This window comes from Alligator sinensis, unplaced genomic scaffold (genome assembly GCF_000455745.1).
Source record: "Alligator sinensis unplaced genomic scaffold, ASM45574v1 scaffold215_1, whole genome shotgun sequence".
Taxonomy (NCBI): Eukaryota; Metazoa; Chordata; order Crocodylia; family Alligatoridae; genus Alligator; species Alligator sinensis.
The window spans coordinates 778356-800753 of NW_005842259.1; the positions used below are offsets into that span (position 1 = coordinate 778356).

Here is a 22398-nt window from a genome sequence, read left to right on the forward strand (position 1 = left end):
AAACAAAGACCTTAGGAACAGTGATGCCCTGAATGACTGCTATTTACTGACACGATAACACTTCCTTATGATACAGATATAAGAAAGGGAATCAGAACCACTCCATTTCTTTATTGCAAGTCAGCCACTCCAAAATTCAATTTTGGCGCTTGCAACACAATGACCATCCTAGATTCATTCCAGCTATCTTGCTGCATAAAATCCCTTATCAATACAAAATAAGGATATGAAAATGCTCCCCATAATAGACAGATTTCGCCTTTTCATTAAAAAGAAAAAAACATCTAGGAAGGTGCTACAACATTGGTAAAGCACTGAAATGAAATATAAATGCTGACACAAGCTGCAACAAAGTACGATTAATAAAACCCGAAATACTACATATTTCTTTCATAGACAGAGTTTAGAATCATCTCTGCAAAGTAACATGAGAGGGAAAAGTGCAGAGGGCCCACAGAAAGTGTGAAAAATATATCAGGGAAAACTTTCCTCCTTCTGAGAGATTCAATGATTTTGAAATACGTAGTTTCAATTAAATGAAACATTTTCTTCTAAACCAATAACGCTTGTGTGTGCTCTACACTGCACACCCACAAGAACATACTGCTCAAAGATGGGGTGCGAGTGTGTGAATGTCATACGAATGTGCGTGTGTGCAGAACTGGAGCTGGAAAGGAGTGGTTGTTTAATACCACACACCACCACTACAGCAGAAGTAGAGAATATGATCTAAGATCAAAATGAAACTGCAGAGAGGAATTTCAGGAACACAGAACATCAATCCCACAAGCTGGCATTCGGCCAGGACTGTGGGGCTAACATTCCTGTTCTTGAGTAAACAAGCTATAGGATCTCTAATGAACAATGATTTTAACTAAGGCAATGCCAGCAGTAGCTTAGCGCCCCCTACCACAATACTTGGGTACACGTTTAATACTGGCAGAATGATTCTCCCTGCTGAATCATGAAATCCATTTACTGCAGCTCCAGTGTTTACCTTAGAGCAGGAGTGTCAAACTCATCTGCCTGTGTGATGCAAGCCTGGTTTGCAGGCTGGCAGAATGGTGCAGGGCTGACCCCACAGGCCTGTGCCCCTCCATGCTGGCTCCAGTGCATGCAGTGCCTGTTCTAGCTGGTCCAGCAGGAAGAGCCCCAGCATCCTGGGTGCTTGGCTGCAGCTGCAGGGACAAGCCACAGTGCAGGTGCTGGTGCTTTCACTTGGCTGCTCTTGGCATGGTGGCAGCCCAGCCCCTGGGCAAGAGCTACAGTGTTGGAGTGCCAGCAGCACCACGGGAACAAACCCAGTATCGCAGGTGCTTGGCTACCACCATGGGAACAAATTGTGGTGCTGCTGGGGCTCCAGTGCTGCAGGTCTCAGTCAGACATTTGACTGCCACTAGGGGAAGGTCCCCCATGAAGGCTGTAGGCTGGATGATTCAGCTCTTCAGGCTGGATCTGGCCCATGGGCTATATGTGTGACACCACTGCCTTCAAGGTATCCATTCAAACACTGACTGGACTTCATGCTGCTTAGCTTGCAAAATATATTAAGATTATACACCAAACCACTATTATTTTGTCTGCAGGCCATTAGTAGGGACCTAAGTGGCAGTTTTGTGGAAGCCGTAAAAAACTGTGTTGTCTGCAATCGCCACGAAATCCGGCATTGGCTGTGATTTCCCGCAAAATCAACCAAAAAAAAAAAAAAAAGCAGCAGTAACATAGATTGAGTGAAGGTACCCTCCACCAATCAACAGCGTGGGGCAAGGCTGCTGGGTCCCCTCCAATCAGCAGCAAGGGACAGGGCTATCACAAAATGCCCATGAAATTGGCTTTGCATGCTGCGAGCAGGCTACAGAAAATCCTCTGTCTCACCCTGACTTAGGTAGGTCCATAGCCATTAGTACCCCTGTGGGGGTGTTACATATCAGGATGGAGATGGACTGGTGAGAGTGGGACTGCCTGAAGCACAAGGCCATGAATATGGGAATGCTTCAGGGCTGGGCTGGTAGCCTTTTTGGACACGTGTCTGCAGAAGACAAGGGATAGTCAGTCTACAAAGAGTCATACCTGAGGCCTCTTATAGGCTTTCCGAACCCTTAATCCCAGTTTCTGCGCAAGCTCCTGACCAAGCTGTGTGACACTTTCATCCTAGAGAAAAAGCAGCTTTGAAAAACATTTCCATTCATAAAGCATGTAGTTCTAATTTTCTTGAACAGAAAGTGAAGCCATCAGAAACAATAAGACCCTTAGCTGAAACTATGACAATGGTGGCCATGAAAAGCCTGGATTTCCTACTGGGGTGTAAAAGAGGGGTAAGCCAGTTACCCTCATCAGTTCTAGAAGAGGTCTTGCAGGCTGGAGCTGCTAGTCATTCAGCCCTGCAGAAGTATGAAATCTGGCTTCAGGGTCTCTCCCTTCCTCCATCATTTCAAAGTGGTCGGTCTGACTGTTTGGAAATTTAGTACTTAGACTGCTCAATGGCTTGAGATTCCCTCAACATAATGGCTCTTAGAGAACCAGACCTGCCTGGCATAGTGGCAGATTCAATCCACACTACTCCCAGTACCTGGAGATTGGAGGGCAGCTCAGAGCCACTACAGCCTTTCCCTAACCTCAGCCTCACTGAGCTCAGGTAATGATTTAGCCCAAAAAAGTTCAGTCCATGCTCACTATTCTTAGCTGTTCTTTAAAAAGAAAACATGTTTCCAGTACATAGCTGGTCTCTTACTCTTGGTATACAATCTACCAACTCAGCCAGTACTGCCTGCCACTGTCCCCCCACCATCTCTCATGCCCCACTCTCCCACCAGAGTCCATCCTATGAACTTTCAGCCACAGCTCAGACCCTCCTGCTCCTATCCTGTGATAATGCAACATCCCCTCACCACAGCTGCACTTTCTCCTACTTCAGTTTTGCCACCTTCCTGGCTAAACAAATTCCCATGACCACAACCCGCATTGTTTATCTCCAACTTTGGACTTCCTCCTTCAGCCATCCCCTTTTTTTTTTTTTTTTGCAAAGCCAGAAAAAAAGCAGTTTGCTAATTTCCTCAAAAGGAAAAAGTAAGTCATCAACACACTATACTGAGATCCTCCCACCACTGCCCTGCCCCCTCCTCCTTCCCAACCACTGACCTTGAAGCCTGCAACCTTCTCTCCACCTGCCCAGGCAATTTCAACCTTTACTTCCATTGCCCTAGGTTCCCTCCCTGCCTCCCTCATCACATCTCATTGGCCTCCCCCCTCCCAATGCTAGCATGCCCCGTTTTCCCCTGGATTTAGAGATCCTGTCTTTCGAGGCTACCAGCTGCTGAGAAGGGCTGCTAGCAGGCCTTACTTGTTTCCTCTCAGCCTAAACTTGAGCCCTAACCAGACTGGTAACATTCCTTACAGATTATCAAAACTTCAAAAGAAATGCATGAGGCAGCTTTTGTTAGAAGCATTTTGGTAATAATTAGTGAACTATGTACCATTCTGTGGTTTATGTATTCCTACATTTTTACGTTGGTGCTAAGTTTCCCAGAAGCCTCCAAGACAAGTACAGACCCAAAGGAGCTAACGCACGATTGGACTTTTAAACTCTACTAGCCTGACCATGAAGTATGCGGGGTAAGAGAAGTTAAGTATTGGCAAGGAGATGCCAGGCCAGGTGGTGAAGGAGATAAGAAACACTTGCACAGGAACTGCATTTCCACAGAGTGATAAATCTTGTTTAATTGATACATTCCAAGGACCACTGGAAAACCGGTTTGAGCTAGCTCCCCAGAGCTCAAAAAACAAAGGAAGTAAAAACTGGTCAATTAGGAGAAGAGCGAAGGCCTGCCGTCTTCTGAGGAAGGAGCCCGAGACTACATAAATCAATAAAAGGGAAAGCAAAGACAAGGAAGTGCCGGAAGTGAAGATGCACGCAACTAGAAAAAAGAGTAAGAGGATGAAGGGCAGAAGATGCCCATGTCCTTCCCTATATCCCACCCTGCCATTATGGGTGGTAAGAATCGCATTCAGTAGCAACACACCAAGCCCTTGTCTGCATCCAGGGGGCCTGGTGTAGCTATTACTAAAAAGAGCTTGAATAAAAGTATTTCTGGGGTCATCTACCAGCCGCCTGACCATTTCTGAGGGTGTGAGATCATGGTCAACTGCCTCTGCCATTACCACCCCAAAACACAAGGGCACAATGTGTAACAAGAAGCCAAAGGCTCCTGCTACTAAAAAGGAGATTACCCGTGGCAAAGTCTGGCAGCAGCCAGGCAACAGGGCAAGCTGCATGTTAGAATTAACCAGATGCAGCTGTGCTGAAGAAGGAGGGTCGGCTGATCAGAAGGGGTCATGCCGAAGTGGTTAAAAACCCCAGCTCTCTGAGGGTCAGAGGGGACTTCAGAAGGAACTGAACTCTCAAGAGGAGAGGGAAGCACCTGGAAGACCCTGACCAATGCCTGAAACAGGGAGCAGTAAGAGCCCCAGGGGATCAGGGTTGAGCTGAGGCCTGTTTATTTAAGCTAAGAGGAGGGTTTTGTTAAAGTGTCAGAGTACTTTCCCCCCACTTTATGTGCATTTATCCCGAGAAGGGTAGGCTTTTGTTAATGCATTAAATTCCCTTTTACCTTCCAGTCTGTACCAGTGGACCCGGTAAGGCTACAAGGGGCAATGAGGAGGCCATGGGGTGCCAGGGAGGCACAGCAGTGAGGCCTGCCAGGGCAGACATATGAGACACAGAGGGCCAATAGCCCAAACCACAGAGAGAGGTCAGAGAAGGGGCTAAGACCAGGAAGGGTGAACCTAGGCAGGCTGCAGCCAGGAGAGCTAAAGCCTAGACTAGGGAGAGGAATAGAGGCACTCTGAAGCCAAGAAGGCCATCCAGAGCCCAGGAAGGGCAAGACCTGGGTTGGGGCCCAGAAGCTGAGGTCCAGAACAGTAGACCTTGGGCTAGGGGATATAGCTAGAGGAAAGAGGCCAAAGCTGGGCATGCTGAAGGCCCAACAAAGCTTATGTGGTCAGAGGGCCTAGCAACAATAACTTGTACCAGCTGCAAGGCATGGGAGTGGCTGTAGGGGCAGAAACAAGCCACTAATTTAACCCTTAAAGCTGCAGAGCCTGAAGAAACAGGCACTGAGGGCAAGAGAGAGTGAGCCCCAAAAGACTTACCAAACCAAGGAGGGCAGCCTCTCATTATTTTTCATTACCATCAAGGCATGGCAGACAAGTGAATGGGTTGCGACTCAGGGAGATTTGAGTGGGGCCAGACAGGACAGAGGGGGCCACTGGGGGACATCACCATAGCCCTTGGGCACCATGCTGTCACAGGTGCCCTTGCCAAAAAAACTCTGGATGCACTAACAATTCATTGCTGTTCCTATGATGTAAGTGAGACTAAACACTATGAAGAGTAAATGCTACTACTTAGACCAGGGGTTGGCAATGTTTTTGAGCAGAGTGCCAAAAACACCCGCAACCTCAACTTGTAAGATGTTGGCATGCCAGGGGGGGGGGGTGGGGGAGCTGCGAGGGGCCCAATCCTTGTTGTGGCAGCACAGCCCCAGCCACTTCCCCACTGTCCACCCCAAGGTATGCGTGCCACACTCTAGCATGTGCCAGGAGGTTGCCTACCCAACTCAGACTGTAAGCTCATCAGGGCAGGGATCAAGTGTGTGCACTGTGCCTAGCACAACAGGGTCGTGATCCAAGATTGTGGTCCTGTGTGTCACCACAAATATCGTCATCATCATCAGATGAGTATCATGTTAGCTCCCCAAGCTAGTTGTGTTAAATTAACTCAGTCAAGCAATGAAGCAATCTAGCATTAAGTTCTTTATCATTTGAGGTATCTAGATTTGCTCTGGTTCAAACAGAAATTATAGGATGTGCAAGGAATTTCTCAGCAAGATCTTAAGGCCTGTATCACATAGGAGGCAAGATTAGACGATGACTGGAACGATCCCTTTTAAATTTAAAACTACCTAATCAAAGCAACACTGGAGCCTTCTTCATTCACTCTTCCAGAAGACACAGGACCTCAAAGGCATGTATCAGCTCTCAATAAGTAAAATAAGAACCATTTCTATTTAAAACATATCAGGATAGGCTATTGGGGCATTTGGAATAGGACAAATGAGACCTTTCCTTCCATGCCTCCATTCCCACCCATCCCAGGCTGATAGCTCCAGACAGCCATTCCCCCAGATGCCTGTTCCAGTATCTGCATGCAATGAGTTGACAACATCAGCCAAGTTCTTCCTGGGGCATTTCCACATCATGAAAGCCATCAAATCTACCAAAACTACCTGTTCCTTTTGTGGTAAGTCTCAGCAGAGAAGATTTGTACCAAAAAGACAAGAGATCTGAACTTCCTCTCTCACCTCGAGGCAACACTAGTAAGCACAAGCATTTCTTATGACAGAACTATTTGTTGTAAAACTTTCATTATCACCAACACCACGTAACAAGGGATGGACAAAGGGAAAATGCCTCAAAGGAGGTGGGTGGGCATGTATTTGAAATACTTACATGTGGGAGGGAGAGCAGACAGCGACTGTTACACTCATATGCTTCCTTGTGCCTCCCCAGCTCATTCAAGGAACGAGCTTTCCGGAAAAGTGCTCGGATGTTCTCCTTGTCAAGAGCTAGAGTCTTCTCACTGTCTTCCAGAGCTTTCTCATACAAGCCCTACATAAGAGGAAAGAGACCAGCCCAAAGAGTCAATGGCAACCATGACCCACTGGGATCTACCTCCTTCCCCCTGCTTCAGTCCACTGACCTCAATTCACCCAGAACACATCACAGAATAAGAACACATGCCTATAAAGGCATTGGGAGATGCACCTATTATATTATGCACATATACCACAAAACCATATTATTAAGGTTGCAAGGTCAAGCATTCAGTTAGGAAACCTAAGTATGAAGGCTGCCTGTGCAACCTTAATCTGACACCACGGGGCTATAAAGAGGGCAGCATGACTTCCTTCACTTCCACTTTAAAATCAAAAAGTGCGCCCTGCTCTTTAAAAAGAATGGATGTACGCTCCTCCCTTCAGGACTGAACTCTGGGCTCAGGATTATAAGCATGTGAAGACAATTGCTTGCAGCCCTGAGTCAGAGGCTGAGTGCAGAAGAAGAGTGGCATATAAAACAATCCCTGTGCTCAGCATTTCCTAGTTGCTTGCTGGTTCCAGGCACCATCCTGCTCAGCATGCAGGATTTTTGGATCACCCTTCTGAGGCACCCAGATCTCTCCATGGAGTCCAAGGAGCATAGGCACCTAACTCCAGGTTCTAGATTCCTTTCTGGGGCCAGGGGCTTCAAGGTTAGGCCCTGGAGTACCTAACATTTAGATGTGTAAGGACAACTCCTCCACTTCTTATATCTTCTGTCTAGTCACCCAAGGCACAATGCAACAGGGACAAATCAAAGACTCTTGCATTTCTCCGCCTCCTGTGCCGGACAAGATCACCCCATCCCATTTCCCTTCCTTCCCTGTGATTTCTGAGCCCAGCTCTCAGAAATGGCTCTGGTAGACTCTCACCATGGCAAAGTAGCAGGCAGCCCGGTTGACATGCAACTTGCACAGGAGCTCTACTGGGATGGTGACCTCATCTGAGGCGGCATAGTCTGCCACGTTCAGCCCTTCCACATACTGTACCAGTGCCAACTTGAAGTCTCTCTCTCGGAACAGGTCATTGCCTTCCACAAACAGGTTCCGCACCAGCTTCTGCAAAAAGGCCTGCGGAGAAAGTGGGGCAGAGAATGGGGAGAAACAAATGGACTGACGTGGAGATAGCCAGAAACTGTGAGGGGTTTTCTCCAACTCCCATTCACTCCTATGTGCACTCTCAAATCCCTTCCTCTTGATGAGATATTAACTCCCTGCTTCAGTAAAGCTATGGGGCATTTTTACACATGCAGCTTTGAAAAGTGCCCGGTGCTGTGACGCTTGCAGTTGTATAAGCGGCTAAATGCACATCAGTGCTGAGAAAATGGCAGCAGTGTGCTTTTGAAGGAAAACGCTTTGGAGATGCTTTAGCTCAAAAGCACACTGCTGCCGTTTTCTGCAGGCTGACGTGCATTTCACCACTTACACAACTGCACATGGTGCAGTGTATTTCACCTTGGTTTGCATGAAGAGTAGACTCGATTCATTCAGTCTGCTCTGAAGCAGCAGATCTCTGGTGCGTCACAGGAAAAAAGGTACGTGTATAAATGCCTTTAACATCCTACTAGAGGACTAAGTTAGCCCATTCTTCTTCCCTCCCAAGGTTAAATGCCTCTCCCTTAATGCTGCCTCTCCTCAAGGTAAATTCTCCTACTTTTCCTTCCCTTAAGGCCTTCCTACTGTAGACAAATGACACTAGACCAAACTTCCCCCACAACTTGCTCCTCTCAGCTTCCAACCACAAGGATAATGGCATAAAATACCAGTGAAAGAGGGCAACTGACCAGACATTGCCTTTATGCAGCTTCAAACACCTTCAGAAAAGAAATCTTAAATTACCTCATAATCTTCTTGGCTTAGGGGTAATGTAGACCTGCAAAGACAGGAGGAAGCTTTCAGGAAACATGGATCAGTAGAAGCCAAAACATCTCTTGACAAAGAGACAAAAACATCTCTCGACAAACAGGCAGTTGTTCTGGTTCAGTGCCAAAGAATTTCAGTTCATAATGTTCTGCATATTTGATAGCTGATTTTTTTATGATACCTAGAGCCAACAGTACCAAGTAGAGATCAAGGCCCTGGTGAACATGGCAACTGGTGGCAGGAGGGCAAGCAAAGGCTAATACAGCCCAGGTTGTCCTCCAGACACTTGGCCCATCACTACCTCCATAGACCTATGTCGTCAGTTGCTGGCCCTGCTACTGACCCATGCTGTAGCCACCACTGCCACATGTAGGTGGCAGTGGCAGCTCTAACTCCAGCATGAGGCATGCAGCAGTAGCTCTGGTTCTGGCACAGGGGCATGTGGCAATTCCAGCTCCAGCACGAGGCATGTGAAGGCTCCAGCTCTGGCTCCAGCATGATGCACGAAACAGGAGCCAGACCTGGCACAGCCATCTCATGTCCCATGCCAGAACTGCCACCATGGTGTACTCCAGGCTGGAACTACCCCGTGCTGGATCTGGCCTGCAAGAATCCCCACAGCCCAGATCCAGCCAGGACCATAGGGGATATCTGACACCCCTGCTCTTGGGGGAGTGTTCAAACAGTCACACAAACACACAATTTACACAAAAGATTTTGTGTGACCATTGTCACAGTCACAGGGTCTTTGAAAACAACATCAATTTAACTGAATTCCGTTCCAGTGAAAAAATATGAAATGGTAGTCCCAGGATGCTGAAGTCCTCTGTGCAGTTATGGAACAAGCACGTTATGAATGCAGCAGGCTTCTCCACATGGTCCCTTGACAAAGGCACCTCACTCTTACACTAAAGAGACAGAATCATAGAATCATAGATAATTAGGGCTGGAAGGGACCTCAGGAAGTCATCTAGTCCAGCCCCCTGCTCAAAAAAGGACTGCCCACAATTATTTCATCCCAGTCAAGGCTTTGTCTACCAGGGTCTTAAAAACCATCAAGGATGGAGATTCCACCACCTCTCTGAGTAGCCTGTTCCAGTGCTTTGCTATCCTCTTAGTGAGAATGTTTTTCCTAATATCTAACCTAAAACTGCAATTTGAGACCACTGCTTTTTGTTCTGTCATCTGCCACCACTGGGAACAGGCCAGCTCCATCCTCTTTGGAACCACCCTTCAGGCAGTTGAAGACTGCTATTAAATCACCTCTCAGTCTTCTCTTCTCCAGACTAAATAAGCCCAGTTCCCGTAGGGAACCTCTGGGAAGGGCAGTATTCAGGCTGTAGAAGCTATGTAATCCTAGATTTTTCTCCTGAGATTGCCAGCTGCATGACCAGTAGTGCTTGTGGTTATTGTGGTGAGAACACTCACGTGTCCCATAACACACAAAGAGATCACTTCATTTCAAACAGATTACCAAGCAGAAGTTTAATGGAGAGAACTTCTCATCAGACTCTTAACGGGAGCCTGACTAGAACAGGTGAACTAGAACTGAAATTATTCATATTCTAAACTCAATCTCATAGGTTCTCCAGGGCATGTCTGCAACATCTCCAAACTACAGTAACAAGGCACAGCATGCCTGCTCAGTGTGCCCAAACCCCAAAATGGACTTAACATTGTCATCTTAGGGTAGAGCTGGACACATGCCAACAAGCATGCCCAGGACACAGAGTTCACATTATAATGATTTGGGAGCTTAGTGTAAACAGAGCATGTATACTCTGCATCACTGCAGTGCTCCTTACCCTAGTCTAGACATGCCACCAGACTCCATAAAAATATATTTCACATCACTATTGTCCTTCCATTTAATCAATACCACAAATCCTGGCCCACAGTATTTACACCAGGGTTGTAAACATACAGCTCATGGGCGAGATCCAACCCACTGAGTCTCTCTATCTGGCTCAATGGGCCACCAGAAGTTGGGGGCTGTGGCCTGCCATGGAATTTGGGGCCCTTTGATCCCACTGGCCTTAACTGATGGTAGTGAGCTAAGCTTGTGGCCATAACCAGAGTCACTGCTCTGGACCACCACCATGCACCTGGACCCTCATCCCTGGAGCTGTCCCTTTGCCCCAGGCTGGATCCAAACAGTGAGAAGTCCCGCAACCCAGATCCAGCCTGAGGCCCTAGATGAATTTGACACCCCTGCTTTACACTTTTTTTTTCAGGGGAGAGAATGTCACACAGGTAGTGTAGATGTGCCCTGGACATGCCACTGTCTGCTCTCTGGTCCTTCTCACAAGAGCCCAGCCTTTGCTCAGTTTTGAAAAGCCACACTGTGGACACAATTCATCCATCCTATGTCTCTAGGTCTAGAAGAGCACTGAACCCTCTGGTGTTGCTCTTTACAGTCAGCCAGAATTTCTGTGCCTTAATTACTAAAGTTGGAAGATCCTCAGGCCACTGATACATTTGAATAGCCCTTCTCAAATCAAGCTAATACATTAAACTTATACTGGTCCAAGCTCTCACTTATGTCCTCTGTGCCTTGCTTTCCACATCTGCAAAATGGAATTGAAACTGCTTACCTACCTCAGAGAGGTAGTTCAAGGTTTAACTTATCAATGGTTGTTAAGTTCCTTAGGCAGAAGGCAGTGAAGATGTGCAGAAGATTATAATTAGCGCTACATTGGCTATTAAGCTCAAATGGGAACTGAAGTGGAGGGCACAAACAGGACAGCAATCAGAGTGACCTGATTGAATTTACTAGAAATGCTTTGAAGGATCAGGACTTTACACTACCATGACCAGGTCATCTCTTCTAACCACCAGGCCAGTGAATGAAAATGCCAGACCTTGCAACCCACAGCAGAAAGAGAAACCACCATCTCCAAAATCAAAAAATAATAGGGACGCAGATCACTTACTGAATGAATTGAAGTCCTTTTTCTATTTCTTCTTTTCTTTTCTGTCTCTCCATTATAGTCTCTGCAAAGAGAAAAAACACAAAACCACTCATTACAGATCCTACTGGCAATTTTGCAGTTCAGTTTTTTTTTTCCTTCTGAACTTAGCACCAGCAAAATACTTCAGACCAACCGCCCTAAATACCAAGATCCCTTTTTTAACCCATAAAAGCACGCTGTGGATTGCAGGAGCCTTGAAAGCTTGCCACATGCATCTTCTCCTCCCTAATTGCATCATCTTTACCTTCAGGCACCATCCCATGGGGAAAAGAAAAATCTATCTATCAGCTCTACTCAGATCAGTCTGAGCTCTCTGCTTAGATTACCAGCAGGGAAACCAGTTAAAATATGCTGAGATGGTGGCTCCCCACTAGAAATGTCCCAACAACCTTCCCCTGCCCCAAAACTGATTTCATACAATCCTCCGAGCAGCCACCGCATGGTGAGCAACTTTGATCACTACTTACCGGAGCCAGATTTCAACTTGAGTAGAGTAGGGGTTATCAGTTTACAAGGGGAGACAGGTAAACCGTATGCAAGCATTTGAAATAAGTAAGCACCAAGGAAGGGAACAAATGGTTACTGTGGTGCAAGTTAAAGGACAGGGGTGAAACCTGCGCAAAAAGAATATGCAGGATGAATACCTCAAAAAGTTTCCTAATGGTGAGAGCTATTCGCCTAGGGAAAATTCTCCCAAGAAAAGCAGTGACAGACTCATCACTTGAGAGTCATTTAAACTGGACTGGGCGGCACCCTAGGGAAGCCTCTAACAACCATGCACTGGCTGGAAAGGGAAACAGCCTGGGTGACCTGTCTGGATTTTTCCATCTCTGATTTTCAGAAGTCTAGGAATACAAACAAGTTAAACATATAATTTCCTCCTACCTTAGATTTATGGGTAGTGAGGTGTGTGGGACCCTATCCTCATCTAAAATGAGGTTGATTCAAACAGTTAAATGTGTAAGGCTCTTCTGCTGCAGATTTAGAGCAAACTCTGGAACAACCCACCATACAGGTTTGCACTGTTGCCTTAATAAGAGTAAAAGGACAGAACAGGGAGAAGTGAGGCACCTTGTGATCCCCTGAGACCATCCTATGGATCAGGGAAGACAAGAAAGTCCACAGAACCATGTTACCACGCAGAACTCCTGAGCCTACATAACCACTGTCACAGCCAACAAGGGCATTCAACCCTCTGAGGGGCATTTAGGGATGAAAGACAAACACATGAGACAGTGAAGTGGAACTCAAGCCACCATATTCTCCAAGACACTGTTTACACTCATGCACTCACTGACCTTGAAAGGGTTATGAAAAATAAATTGCCTCTGACTCCACTCCAAAACATCTGAGATGAACACAGTCTAATCTACTTTACAGGACAGCCACTGCCATGCATTTTCAGGCCTCTCAATACTGCAGCCGCAAAAGGGTAATGGAGTCTTATAATAAAGGAGCATTAAGCCTTGAGTGTCTAAGCAGGAAATGGCACTACAGCCTGAATCTCAGCATGCTCCGTCCTGTAGAGAATATCAAGGCTATTGCGGTCCCTCAGTTAGGAAGAAATGGAACCAGTGGGAGTGCAGGAAGAGATGCTGGCATGGACTGAGGCACACCAGGCCCCTGAAAGCATGCCTGTAAAGCTTGTACCTGGCACAAGGGATGGAAAGTCAGTGGACAGACTCTAATAATGGAGTGACATGGTCCGCATACTAGGTAGAAAAGATTTGGCAGCAAGATTTGTATGGACTGGACGAGAGAAGCAAGGAGGCCAGGGAAGAGGATGCTGCAATAAGTGAGGCAAGAGATGATCAAGGTACAAAGGCTTTTAACAGAAGGGATGGAGAAGAACAGTTGGATTACAACACTGCCGTAAAAGAAGAACTGGTAGACTGTATTAATAACCTGGATGTAGGGCAAGGAGAGATAAGGGGAAAGTGTAACTATGGATGTGAGAGAGAACCATGATCAACAGCTGCAGGGAATGGAAGATACATCTTTGAGTTTGATTTGGTGTCAGGGCATCTAGGATGAATGCCTGCAGCACAGGCAAGAGGGGGTGGGCAAAAGCTTTGGGAACCTTTCATACAGAACAGTGGTTCTCAACCTGGCGGTACACCTAAGTTAGACTTGAAGCACCCGTTGGAAAATGCCAGCTTTTAGTTTTCATTCATTTTAGACTACACAAAAATAATAGACCAGTTTTTCTGTTACAAAGAACTCAGAAAGATCACAACAGATCAGAATCTTTTTTAACACTATGGATGCCTATTTGAAATCGCTGGGCTTATCTTGTGAATCATATTAACAAACCTAACAGTGCTATATTGTGTGATACCCTAGGGCACCTTTGAAAGGCTGTCAAGGCATCCTGGTTGAGAATCTAATATAGAGAAACTAGTTAAAGCCTCAGAAGTCACCCAAGGACAGAACCTGGAGGGACATTAGAGTGCAAACAGATGAGGTGGAGGAGCCAGCACAGGAAAGGCTAATGAAGCAATGTGAGGTATAAAAAAGCAAAAGCAGAAGTCCTCAAAATTCAAAGTGGGAACCATATGGAGCAAGAGGGAGTTGCAGGCCGAATCTGATCAAAGGGAGAAGAAAACAGTGGCCTGTGGACTTGGCAAGACAGGAGGCTGCTTTCATCATGGTCATGAATAATCAAACAGGCAGGTCATCGCAAAGCCACATGGCAACAAGCCAAAAAAATATTTTAATATTCTGTTTATCCACATAACAAGTACAACAAAACAGAAGCTACCAAAACTTACTGTATACACCCCGCTTCTACCCTCGTGGGCTTGAGCTCTATTTTCATGAGACCACTTCAAAGAGCAAAAGAGAGCTCAGTCTCCAGACCCATTACATCAGGGTGAGCAATTCTGGGGGCTGGAGGGCCACTTAGGGAGTTTTGGTGAGCTGCTGCAGGCAGGGTCAGCAGCCCCATGGCTGTCCCCACCCCTGCCCCATGCCCCTCAGCCCACAACAGCTCACCAAAACTCCCTAAGTGGTAGATTACTAGACCAGTCTGGGATCACCCAACAGAGTGGGCAGGCAGGGTCTCCATGGAGAACAATGTAGGACCCCTGCAGACAGGATGTGCTCAGCCAGGCAGAGGGGATGGCACCGTGGGCAGGCAGGGAGCAGCATCCGGGAGCAGGACAGGCAGGCAGGGCCAGGATCACAGGGCGGTGACAGCGTGGGGCTGGGGCCCAGGGCACAGCTGTGATCTGCTCTCAGCATGACCCTATGATCCCAATCCTCACCCTGCCTGTCCCACCCCTGGATGTGACTCCCTGCCTGCCTGTGCTCCCATCCCATCCACCCAGCAGAGCACGCTCTGCCTGCAGGGGTCCTGGGTCAGTCTTTATGGAAACCCCACCCATCCACTCTGTCTGGAGCTCCTGGTGGTGGGTGCAGGGCAGATGAGCTGGCATCCCCCGGCTGCAGGGCTGGGTCCGGCCGTAGCAGAGACACTGGCAGAGGCCAGAAGAAGCCACTGCTGGAGCTGCAGGGAATTGGAGTCCAGCTGCCATGCTGCCCCAGTCCCACTGCACACACAGCATGCCAGGCAGGGGCCAAATAAAATCCTTTGGCAAACCAGATCAGACACATGGGCCATATTTTCCCCACTCCTGCATTACATCCTCAGCCTTTCTGCCAAGGCACTCAAAGCGGCCAAGTGAGATGCGAGCATGGGTTACAACAAGTGCTAGATTAGGACAACTAGCTTTTCAGTGCTACCTGAAATCAGTTTAACTGCTGAGAATGGCTTTCAGTCGCTCATTACTGAGCAGAGGCCAAAGCAGAGGCAGTGACCTAGTGGGGAAAGGCTCCATACTTCTGTCCTGAGCTCCTAGTCATCCATCTCCCCTTGGAATACTGTTTCAGATGTTTCTCCTTCCACGCAGCATGCTCTCCTCTTGCCCTGCTCTACTCGGATGACTAACCACCCTACTCCACACCACCAACACCCTGCTTTCCCCACCACTACTTTGAATCCTACTGCAGCATCCGCATAAACAATTACTATCCCAGCATGCTCTCTGTCTTCTGATACTCTGGTATCAGGCAATGCCAAGAGCTTCTCTTGCCTCTCTCCATCCCAGACCTAACCCAAGCCCTTGAGTGAACCATCTGTCTTACCACCCACTTTCTACCCTGCTGCATGGCTAACCGCGTTCCTCCACTGCCAATCTGATTGATCATCCATATAGATGGCCACCTTCTTCTGCTTTCTGATGCTAAGCCCACCCACACCTTGTCACTCTGTCAGCCCTGTGTCACAAACCGACAGACAAGACCAGTCCTCCTTGTCCTACTGCCTTGAAACAGTCAGTCCCATTCCACAACACTTACATCCTCATAACTCTGAGGTGTGCCATCTCCCTCCACCATATGCCACAGTATCACCCTCCACTGTGCTCTGTTCCACGGCCTGACCATACACCCCTTCTTCCTTTACTACCACCACAGCCTACCCACATGAATACTCCGTATGCTCCTCTGTCATGTCCTACATTTGATCGCCCCCCAACTAGAGGTGCACCGATACATCGGTTGCCTATCAGATCAGCACTGATAAAATGGAAATGACACCATCGGCTATCAGCCTTTTTTGGCCATTGTAGCCAACAACGTTTACCAATAATTATGGCTTCTGGCCAGGGCCCTGGATACCTCTCCCCTATGGGGCCGGGGCCCCCAGATGCCTGGGTTCCCTCAGGAAACAGCTGGTTTCCCCTTGCAGGTGGACAGCATTCTAGCCTGCAAGGGGTCCTGCTTGGGGCTGCTGGGAGTGAGATGCAGGAGGAGCCGTGTGCATGTGTGTGGCCACATGCATGCACGTGGCCAGGAGTGTACAGCCAAGCAGCATGGAGAGCAGCTCCCTGCAGGTAAGTCTGTGGAGGGGAACAAGGGTGGTTGAGGGAAGGAGTGTGCAGATTGAGGCCCCTACAGTGCAGGAGGGAGTGGGGCAAGGGCTGGGGGCGCTGCCCAGCCAGGGTGGTGCATGGAACCCGGGGCCGGGGTGGGGAGTGGGATGGAGCCACAGATGGATCGTCCAGAAGGGTTGGGGGGCAGCTCCCCGCCACTGTGTGCACCCCCAGAGGGCATGCGGACCACCATATTTGTGAACAGGGCGGGTGTGGGCTGCCCTCTATGGGCTCAGGGCTCTCTGCTCTGCTGCCTTTCCCTTGGGAGCCCCATGCTGGCCACATACCCCCTGCCTGCCCGGCAGCAGTGGGGGCAGTGAGTTGACATGACGTGCAGCTGACGTGGGGCTCCCAGGGCAAAAGCAGCAGGGCAGAGAGCCCCAAGCCCACAGTGGGCAGCCCACATCCGCCCCTGCTCCACTTGGCTCTGCTCTCCATGCATAAAAATGGTGGTGGCAGCACTTAAACTAAAGCTCGGTTGATGAGCTTTAGTTCAAGTGCCCCCACTGCCATTTTTAATGGCTAGTATGTTGTTACATGTGACGCAGGAGGCTGCTGGAGCACACAAAAAAAGAGGTTTATGTCAGTACTCTAAAATGCCTTGCATTATTACTAAATATTGGTTATTGGATTCGGCATCAGCTGATATGGTTAGTTAATAATTGGCTATCGGTATTGGCCAAGAAAATCTTTATCGGTGCACCCCTAACTCCACCACGAATTAGCACTTTCTAAGGCACCACATGCTTCTGTCTCCCTCTGCCATTATTATTTGCAAACCTGGGCATCCCTCCACCACATCTCCTCCTTTGCCTTACAAACTTATGTTTAATTTATGTTTTCTCAACATCTTAAATTATCTAGCTTTTGAAACATAGTAACAGAAACAATATATCACGTGCAACAAGACTATATCAGTCCTCCTTCCTGTGCAACTCATCCATTGAATATAACTCTTGGAAGTTAGATCCACAGAACAAAACTATCCCCAGAGTTAGAGTTGACTGTTGGTCCTTTATGCGAACCAGTCACTAGAGGAAGATTTAAACTCTTTGTAAGAGAGTAGTCAAATAATGAAGACATTGGTTGGTTAGCTTCCTTAGCCTGATGAAGGGTTTTTGAACCCGAAAGCTTGCTTAATAACTATTCTCCAACCATTTGGGTTGGTCTAATAAAAGATATCAAATTCACCCAAGTAATCTTGTCTGCCTAGAACATCAAATGAAACTTGAATTCACAACCTCAACATCACTACCTTTTAATGCTCTGTAAGCACCATACACTAAGTGACTGTGCCAGTGGAACACTAATTTTACAGATATTTTCATTCCATGCCCCATAGACACTTGGGGATTTGGATTCTCAGTTAGTTGTAACAAAAATCCAAAACTTGGGCCCTATACACCACTGGGCCAGCTAGGGATAACAATCACCGCTTGATCCAACACATGGAAAACTGCAGCAGGGACCTTTAGAGCTACAAGCATGAGTTGCTACAGATCGAGCTACTTAAAGCAGAAAACATGACACTGCATTAAAATGTTAGTTTTGCTGGAATGGATAGGAATAACTTCCCTCTGAGAACAATGTCAAGAAAGTCTCTCCTCATTATCAAAAATGGGACTCAAACCTATTTCTCTCCAGAGAAGACTGTGCCCTAAAAGCAATAACTTCGACCAGTGGGGGACACCCTTGTTGGCAGGCATGCCACAAATTAGCCTGACACTCTCCCCAAATACCACTCTGGTCCCCTTCACTTACCTGATCTGCTGCTCTTCTATTTCTTGCCCCATATTCCCTGCCTGATCTGCTGCTCCACTGCCTGTCCCCTCCCTGATCTGCTGCGTGCCACCTACAGAGACTGCCAAAGTCACTTATGCCCACTCAGTCAGGCTGACCACTAGAAAACTTAAGTTCCATCCCTTGCTCTGAGAAGACAGCGTGGCCCAGTGGTCAGCTAGGATAGCCACAAAAAGGGGAGTAGAGATGACCCAAATAAACCAAAAAAGCCATATGTTCAACTGAAAAAACAAAAACAACCTGGAGTCTCCCACATCACATACCTAGTGTTTATGGTCAACTTTGCCTGAATTGACATTGGACAAAAATTATTTCACTTGGGACAGAGGAAGGCTCACATCTGACTTCCTTCTAGGGCAGCTTGTTGTCTGTGGACCCCTGGCAGTCCACAGACTATGTCTAAGGGGTCCACAAAAGATGACTACGATCAATGAAAAGTATGTGAATACCCACCCTTATAATTCAAAGGGGTCCGCACCTCCATTTGAATTTTTTTAGGGGGGGGCCGTAAATGAAAAAAGGTTGAAAACCATTGGTCTAGGGTTTGGACAGGACACTCTGGGCAGTCATAAAGGCTATAAAATATGCAAAAATGTAAATGGCAATAAGCGGAGGTGAGGCCAGAACTTCAGGTCCCCAGCTCCCAGCTCTGCGCGCCCGTCCATAGAGGCCGGGGTGTTTGGCAGGTGTGCCCGCCGGACGCTGTCTGGTCTGATGGTACAACAAACAGCCCAGGTCAGCGCATGTGCAGGATGATCAGCACCGCCCTCCACGATGCTCTGCTCCTGTGCTCAAAACACCCCCCACACCCGGTTGTGGGTCATGCCCAGCAACCCATGCCACAATTCATGCCCCCTACGAGCTGAAACCACCTCTCGCCCTGTGCTGCAGCCTCCATCACTGCCACCCCCTCCCCAACATCCTGCCGGTCCCCTTCCTCACTCCCCACCCCGCCGTCCTTGATATCCTTCCGAAAACGAGCAGGGCGGCCGCCTGCTGATGTCGGGGCGGGAAGGACTGGGCCGAAACCCGGGGGAGGAGGAGGGGCGGGGAATCGCCCTCGCCCAGACCTCAATTCCTGCACCCTCCTGCTTGGCCTGGGTCCCGTCGCTCCAGGCCACACTTCCCCCTGCCCAGGCAGCCTGCAGGGCTCCTGCTGGGCTGGGGGGCATCTCCATACACCACAGGAGCAGGAGGCGCTTTCTCCCCAGCCCCCAGCTCGCGAGGGTTCACTCCCCGGCCCCCTGCCCGAGGTCACGTGGGCACGACCCCTCCCGCGCCGCTCCCAGCCCCAGGCCCCCGATCCCCGCACCTCGGGCGGGCAAGGGAGAGGAGCCAGCGCCGCCTTCCCCACGGAGCCACGAGGGGCCGAGCACCGGCCTGTGCCGCTGGGCGGCTTTCCCCACCGCCGGGAGCCTCTCCCGAGAGATTTGGATCCCAATTCCAGGAGTTTGGGAGGCTTTTTTGAAACAAACAAGCATAATAATAATTCCCCACCACCACCACCCCCGAACCCACCCTCAGCACCACGGCATCAAAACCACCTCTCCTAGCTGGTAAACTTTCCCAGCCGCTGAGGGCCGTGGCCTGGTCGGAAAAGCCTTTTTGTTTTTTTAAGAAGGATTTTGCTGCAGCTTCGTGCGGCTCACACCAAGGAGCAAAGACTGGGCCGGAGGGGGATCCTCGATCCGACACAAAACAATTCACGCCGAGTTTTCCCAGCCAGCCCAGCGGCGTTTTCAGCTGGCTCTTAACTTTTAAACTCCTGCCGCATTTGCTGTAGCAGGGGGTGAGAGGAGGCTCTTTTTCTCGCAAAGCCCCGTGCTCCGTTTGTGGAGGAAAGCGGCCTCCAAACTGCACCCACAGCACAACCGTCTTTCTCCTGCTGGCTCCTTTCGCGATCACAAACCAGTTCTTCCCAGCAGCTGCTAATAGGGATGATGTTTCTCCCTAGTGTTCATATTATCACCTTTTCTTCCTGTTTCTCAAACCTAGCCCCTCTTGTATATGTCAGGAAAGGGCGGGGGAGGGGGGGACAAACAACAAATCCAAACAAATAATAAAGGACTCACCTCTGCTTGAGTTTCCCCCCCACACTATGTATAACTTTCCTTGATAAATTGTATAATATTACTAGAGATATTATTAGATATTATTACTATAAGTAATAATCATAGTAAATGCTATTTAATTACAGAAGGAAGCATTCTGCTTCTGGGCCGGCTGCCCCTGCAGCTCCCTCCATGTGCCTCCTGATCTCTTCACTTTCATTTCCAGGTCTCTCTCTCTCAGTAGCACCAGCAAGAGAAAATGCTTCCCTGCACGTCTACTGCTGGGTCCTAGAAAGAACTGGTTTCCGCTACATAGATCGGCTGATTCTTCCTTCGCTGCATTTCTTTTTTTTTATTTTGCTGGAAACAGGTTCAAAGGAAACGTAAACCTGGTTGGGCTTGAAAGCCTATTTTTATTTCAATAGCACCAGAATTGTTGTGCTACCACAATGCCACAGCTTTTGTTATGGTCCATATGGCTGCGATCTAATTTCATTTGTTTGATCTCTTTAGTAAATATTACACTCGCAAAAAAGTATAGCATAACCCAACACGTGTTGGGATTGTCACATGTATAAAATTAAGTTGCTATACAGGGATGTCAATTTGCAAAAAAGAGGCTGTAGAAATTAGATATGGACATTATCTAGTCCTTTCAGACTTCTGAAGGACTCCCTTTTATACAAGACACTTTAAAAATCTTTATTTTAATGCAAGACAAACAACAGATTTGCTGCTGGTTATTTTCAAGCTCCTAGATGGTCTCTGGTGGGTAGGAAATAGCAGCTGTCAATAAATTTGTGTTATTTTTTTAACTAAATATTTCCAGCTGTGGGTCTATACAGTCATACAGTACTGTACAGGTAAAACTGTGCATCTGTGTGGAGCCCCAATTATATCAAAGGAACTTGGATTCAGTCCCAGGATTAGGGCCCAGTCTAACCCCACCAGACATTTTGTATTTCTTTAATGATATCAGTAAGTGGCAGATCTATTTTCATACTGACTGCTTTCCATCATCACTGTCACTCTAATAAAATTAGACATATCATTACTGTAGATGTCACACATTGTGTTTGCCAGTTTACAGTAACCCAAAATAATGCTGCTTTTTTGCTGTGTCTTCAGTCAACTCAGACAATGTTCATATGGGCTAGAGAGCATTACTTAAAATACATACCATCATGCTAATGTCAAGTTCTGGTAATGTGGGTTGGGATTGCCTTCTGGGAACTCTGTCAATGCAATACAATCATATACTTAATTTATATTACATATTGTCAAATACATAATCTTTGCAGTGTTAGAGCATGGTGTCTTATGTATTCAGCAAGACTTAGCCACCACCTGTTTTGTTTTTCTGCTGTCCATAATGTTCTGAGGAACTCTACCAGAACACCTGTCGTGTGTGGTCAGAATTAATTAATTCATTATTTGGTGCTAAAAGATTCTTTTTATACTTTAACAATCATATTGTGGTAGTGCCTAAAACAGTGGTTTTCAACCTTTTAACATTTGCGGATCCCTAAACATTTTGAATGGAAGTGCCGACCCCTTTGGAAATTTTGAATGGAGGTGTGGGCCCTTTTGAATTGTAAGTGTGGGTATTCACATGTTTTTGATGGATCATAACCATCTTTCACAGACCCCCTTCGACATAGTCTGAAAGGACCCAGGGGTCCATGGACCACAGATTGAAACCACTGGCCTAGAAGGCAGTCAGGTTGGGCCCACATCACGTAAGGCATTGATCATATGTATTATAAATGACATCCCCCCCAGCTTGCAATCTAAAAGGCAAGATGTAAATTGGTTAAGGTGAATGAGAGGATAAGGGTGGGGACTGAAGAGATGGAGGCTACAGTACTCAATTATTAGCCAGCCAGCAGTAATCTCAGTTCACCGCCTGCCCAACCATTATTCGTCCACTTTAAACTCATCCTCTGTTTTTACAGGAACTAAGTTGGGATGAGGGCTACATTTTTCATACAAAAATATTAAGTTTCACAGTAGAAATATCCCAAGTGCAGTCTCCAGGGTCCTAACTTGCCCTCCCCTCCCCCAAGCACCCTTTCTTGTAATAATGAGATGTATTCTACAGAACTGTCCCAGGGTGTAGTGCTCCA

The 22398-nt window shown here is 47.6% G+C and overlaps 1 protein-coding gene across 1 annotated transcript in view; it reads right to left on the minus strand.

The window, feature by feature from the left end:
* Positions 1-20171, minus strand: part of ZC3H7B (zinc finger CCCH-type containing 7B) — a 65268-nt gene extending 45097 nt beyond the window's left edge. Inside the window, 6 exon segments of the mRNA XM_025208924.1 lie at positions 2071-2151; positions 6508-6666; positions 7526-7723; positions 8492-8525; positions 11449-11509; positions 19766-20171. Coding sequence (XP_025064709.1) covers positions 2071-2151; positions 6508-6666; positions 7526-7723; positions 8492-8525; positions 11449-11501 — 525 coding nt within the window. The 5' untranslated portion in view covers positions 11502-11509; positions 19766-20171.
* Between the last annotated feature and the right edge of the window lie 2227 nt (positions 20172-22398).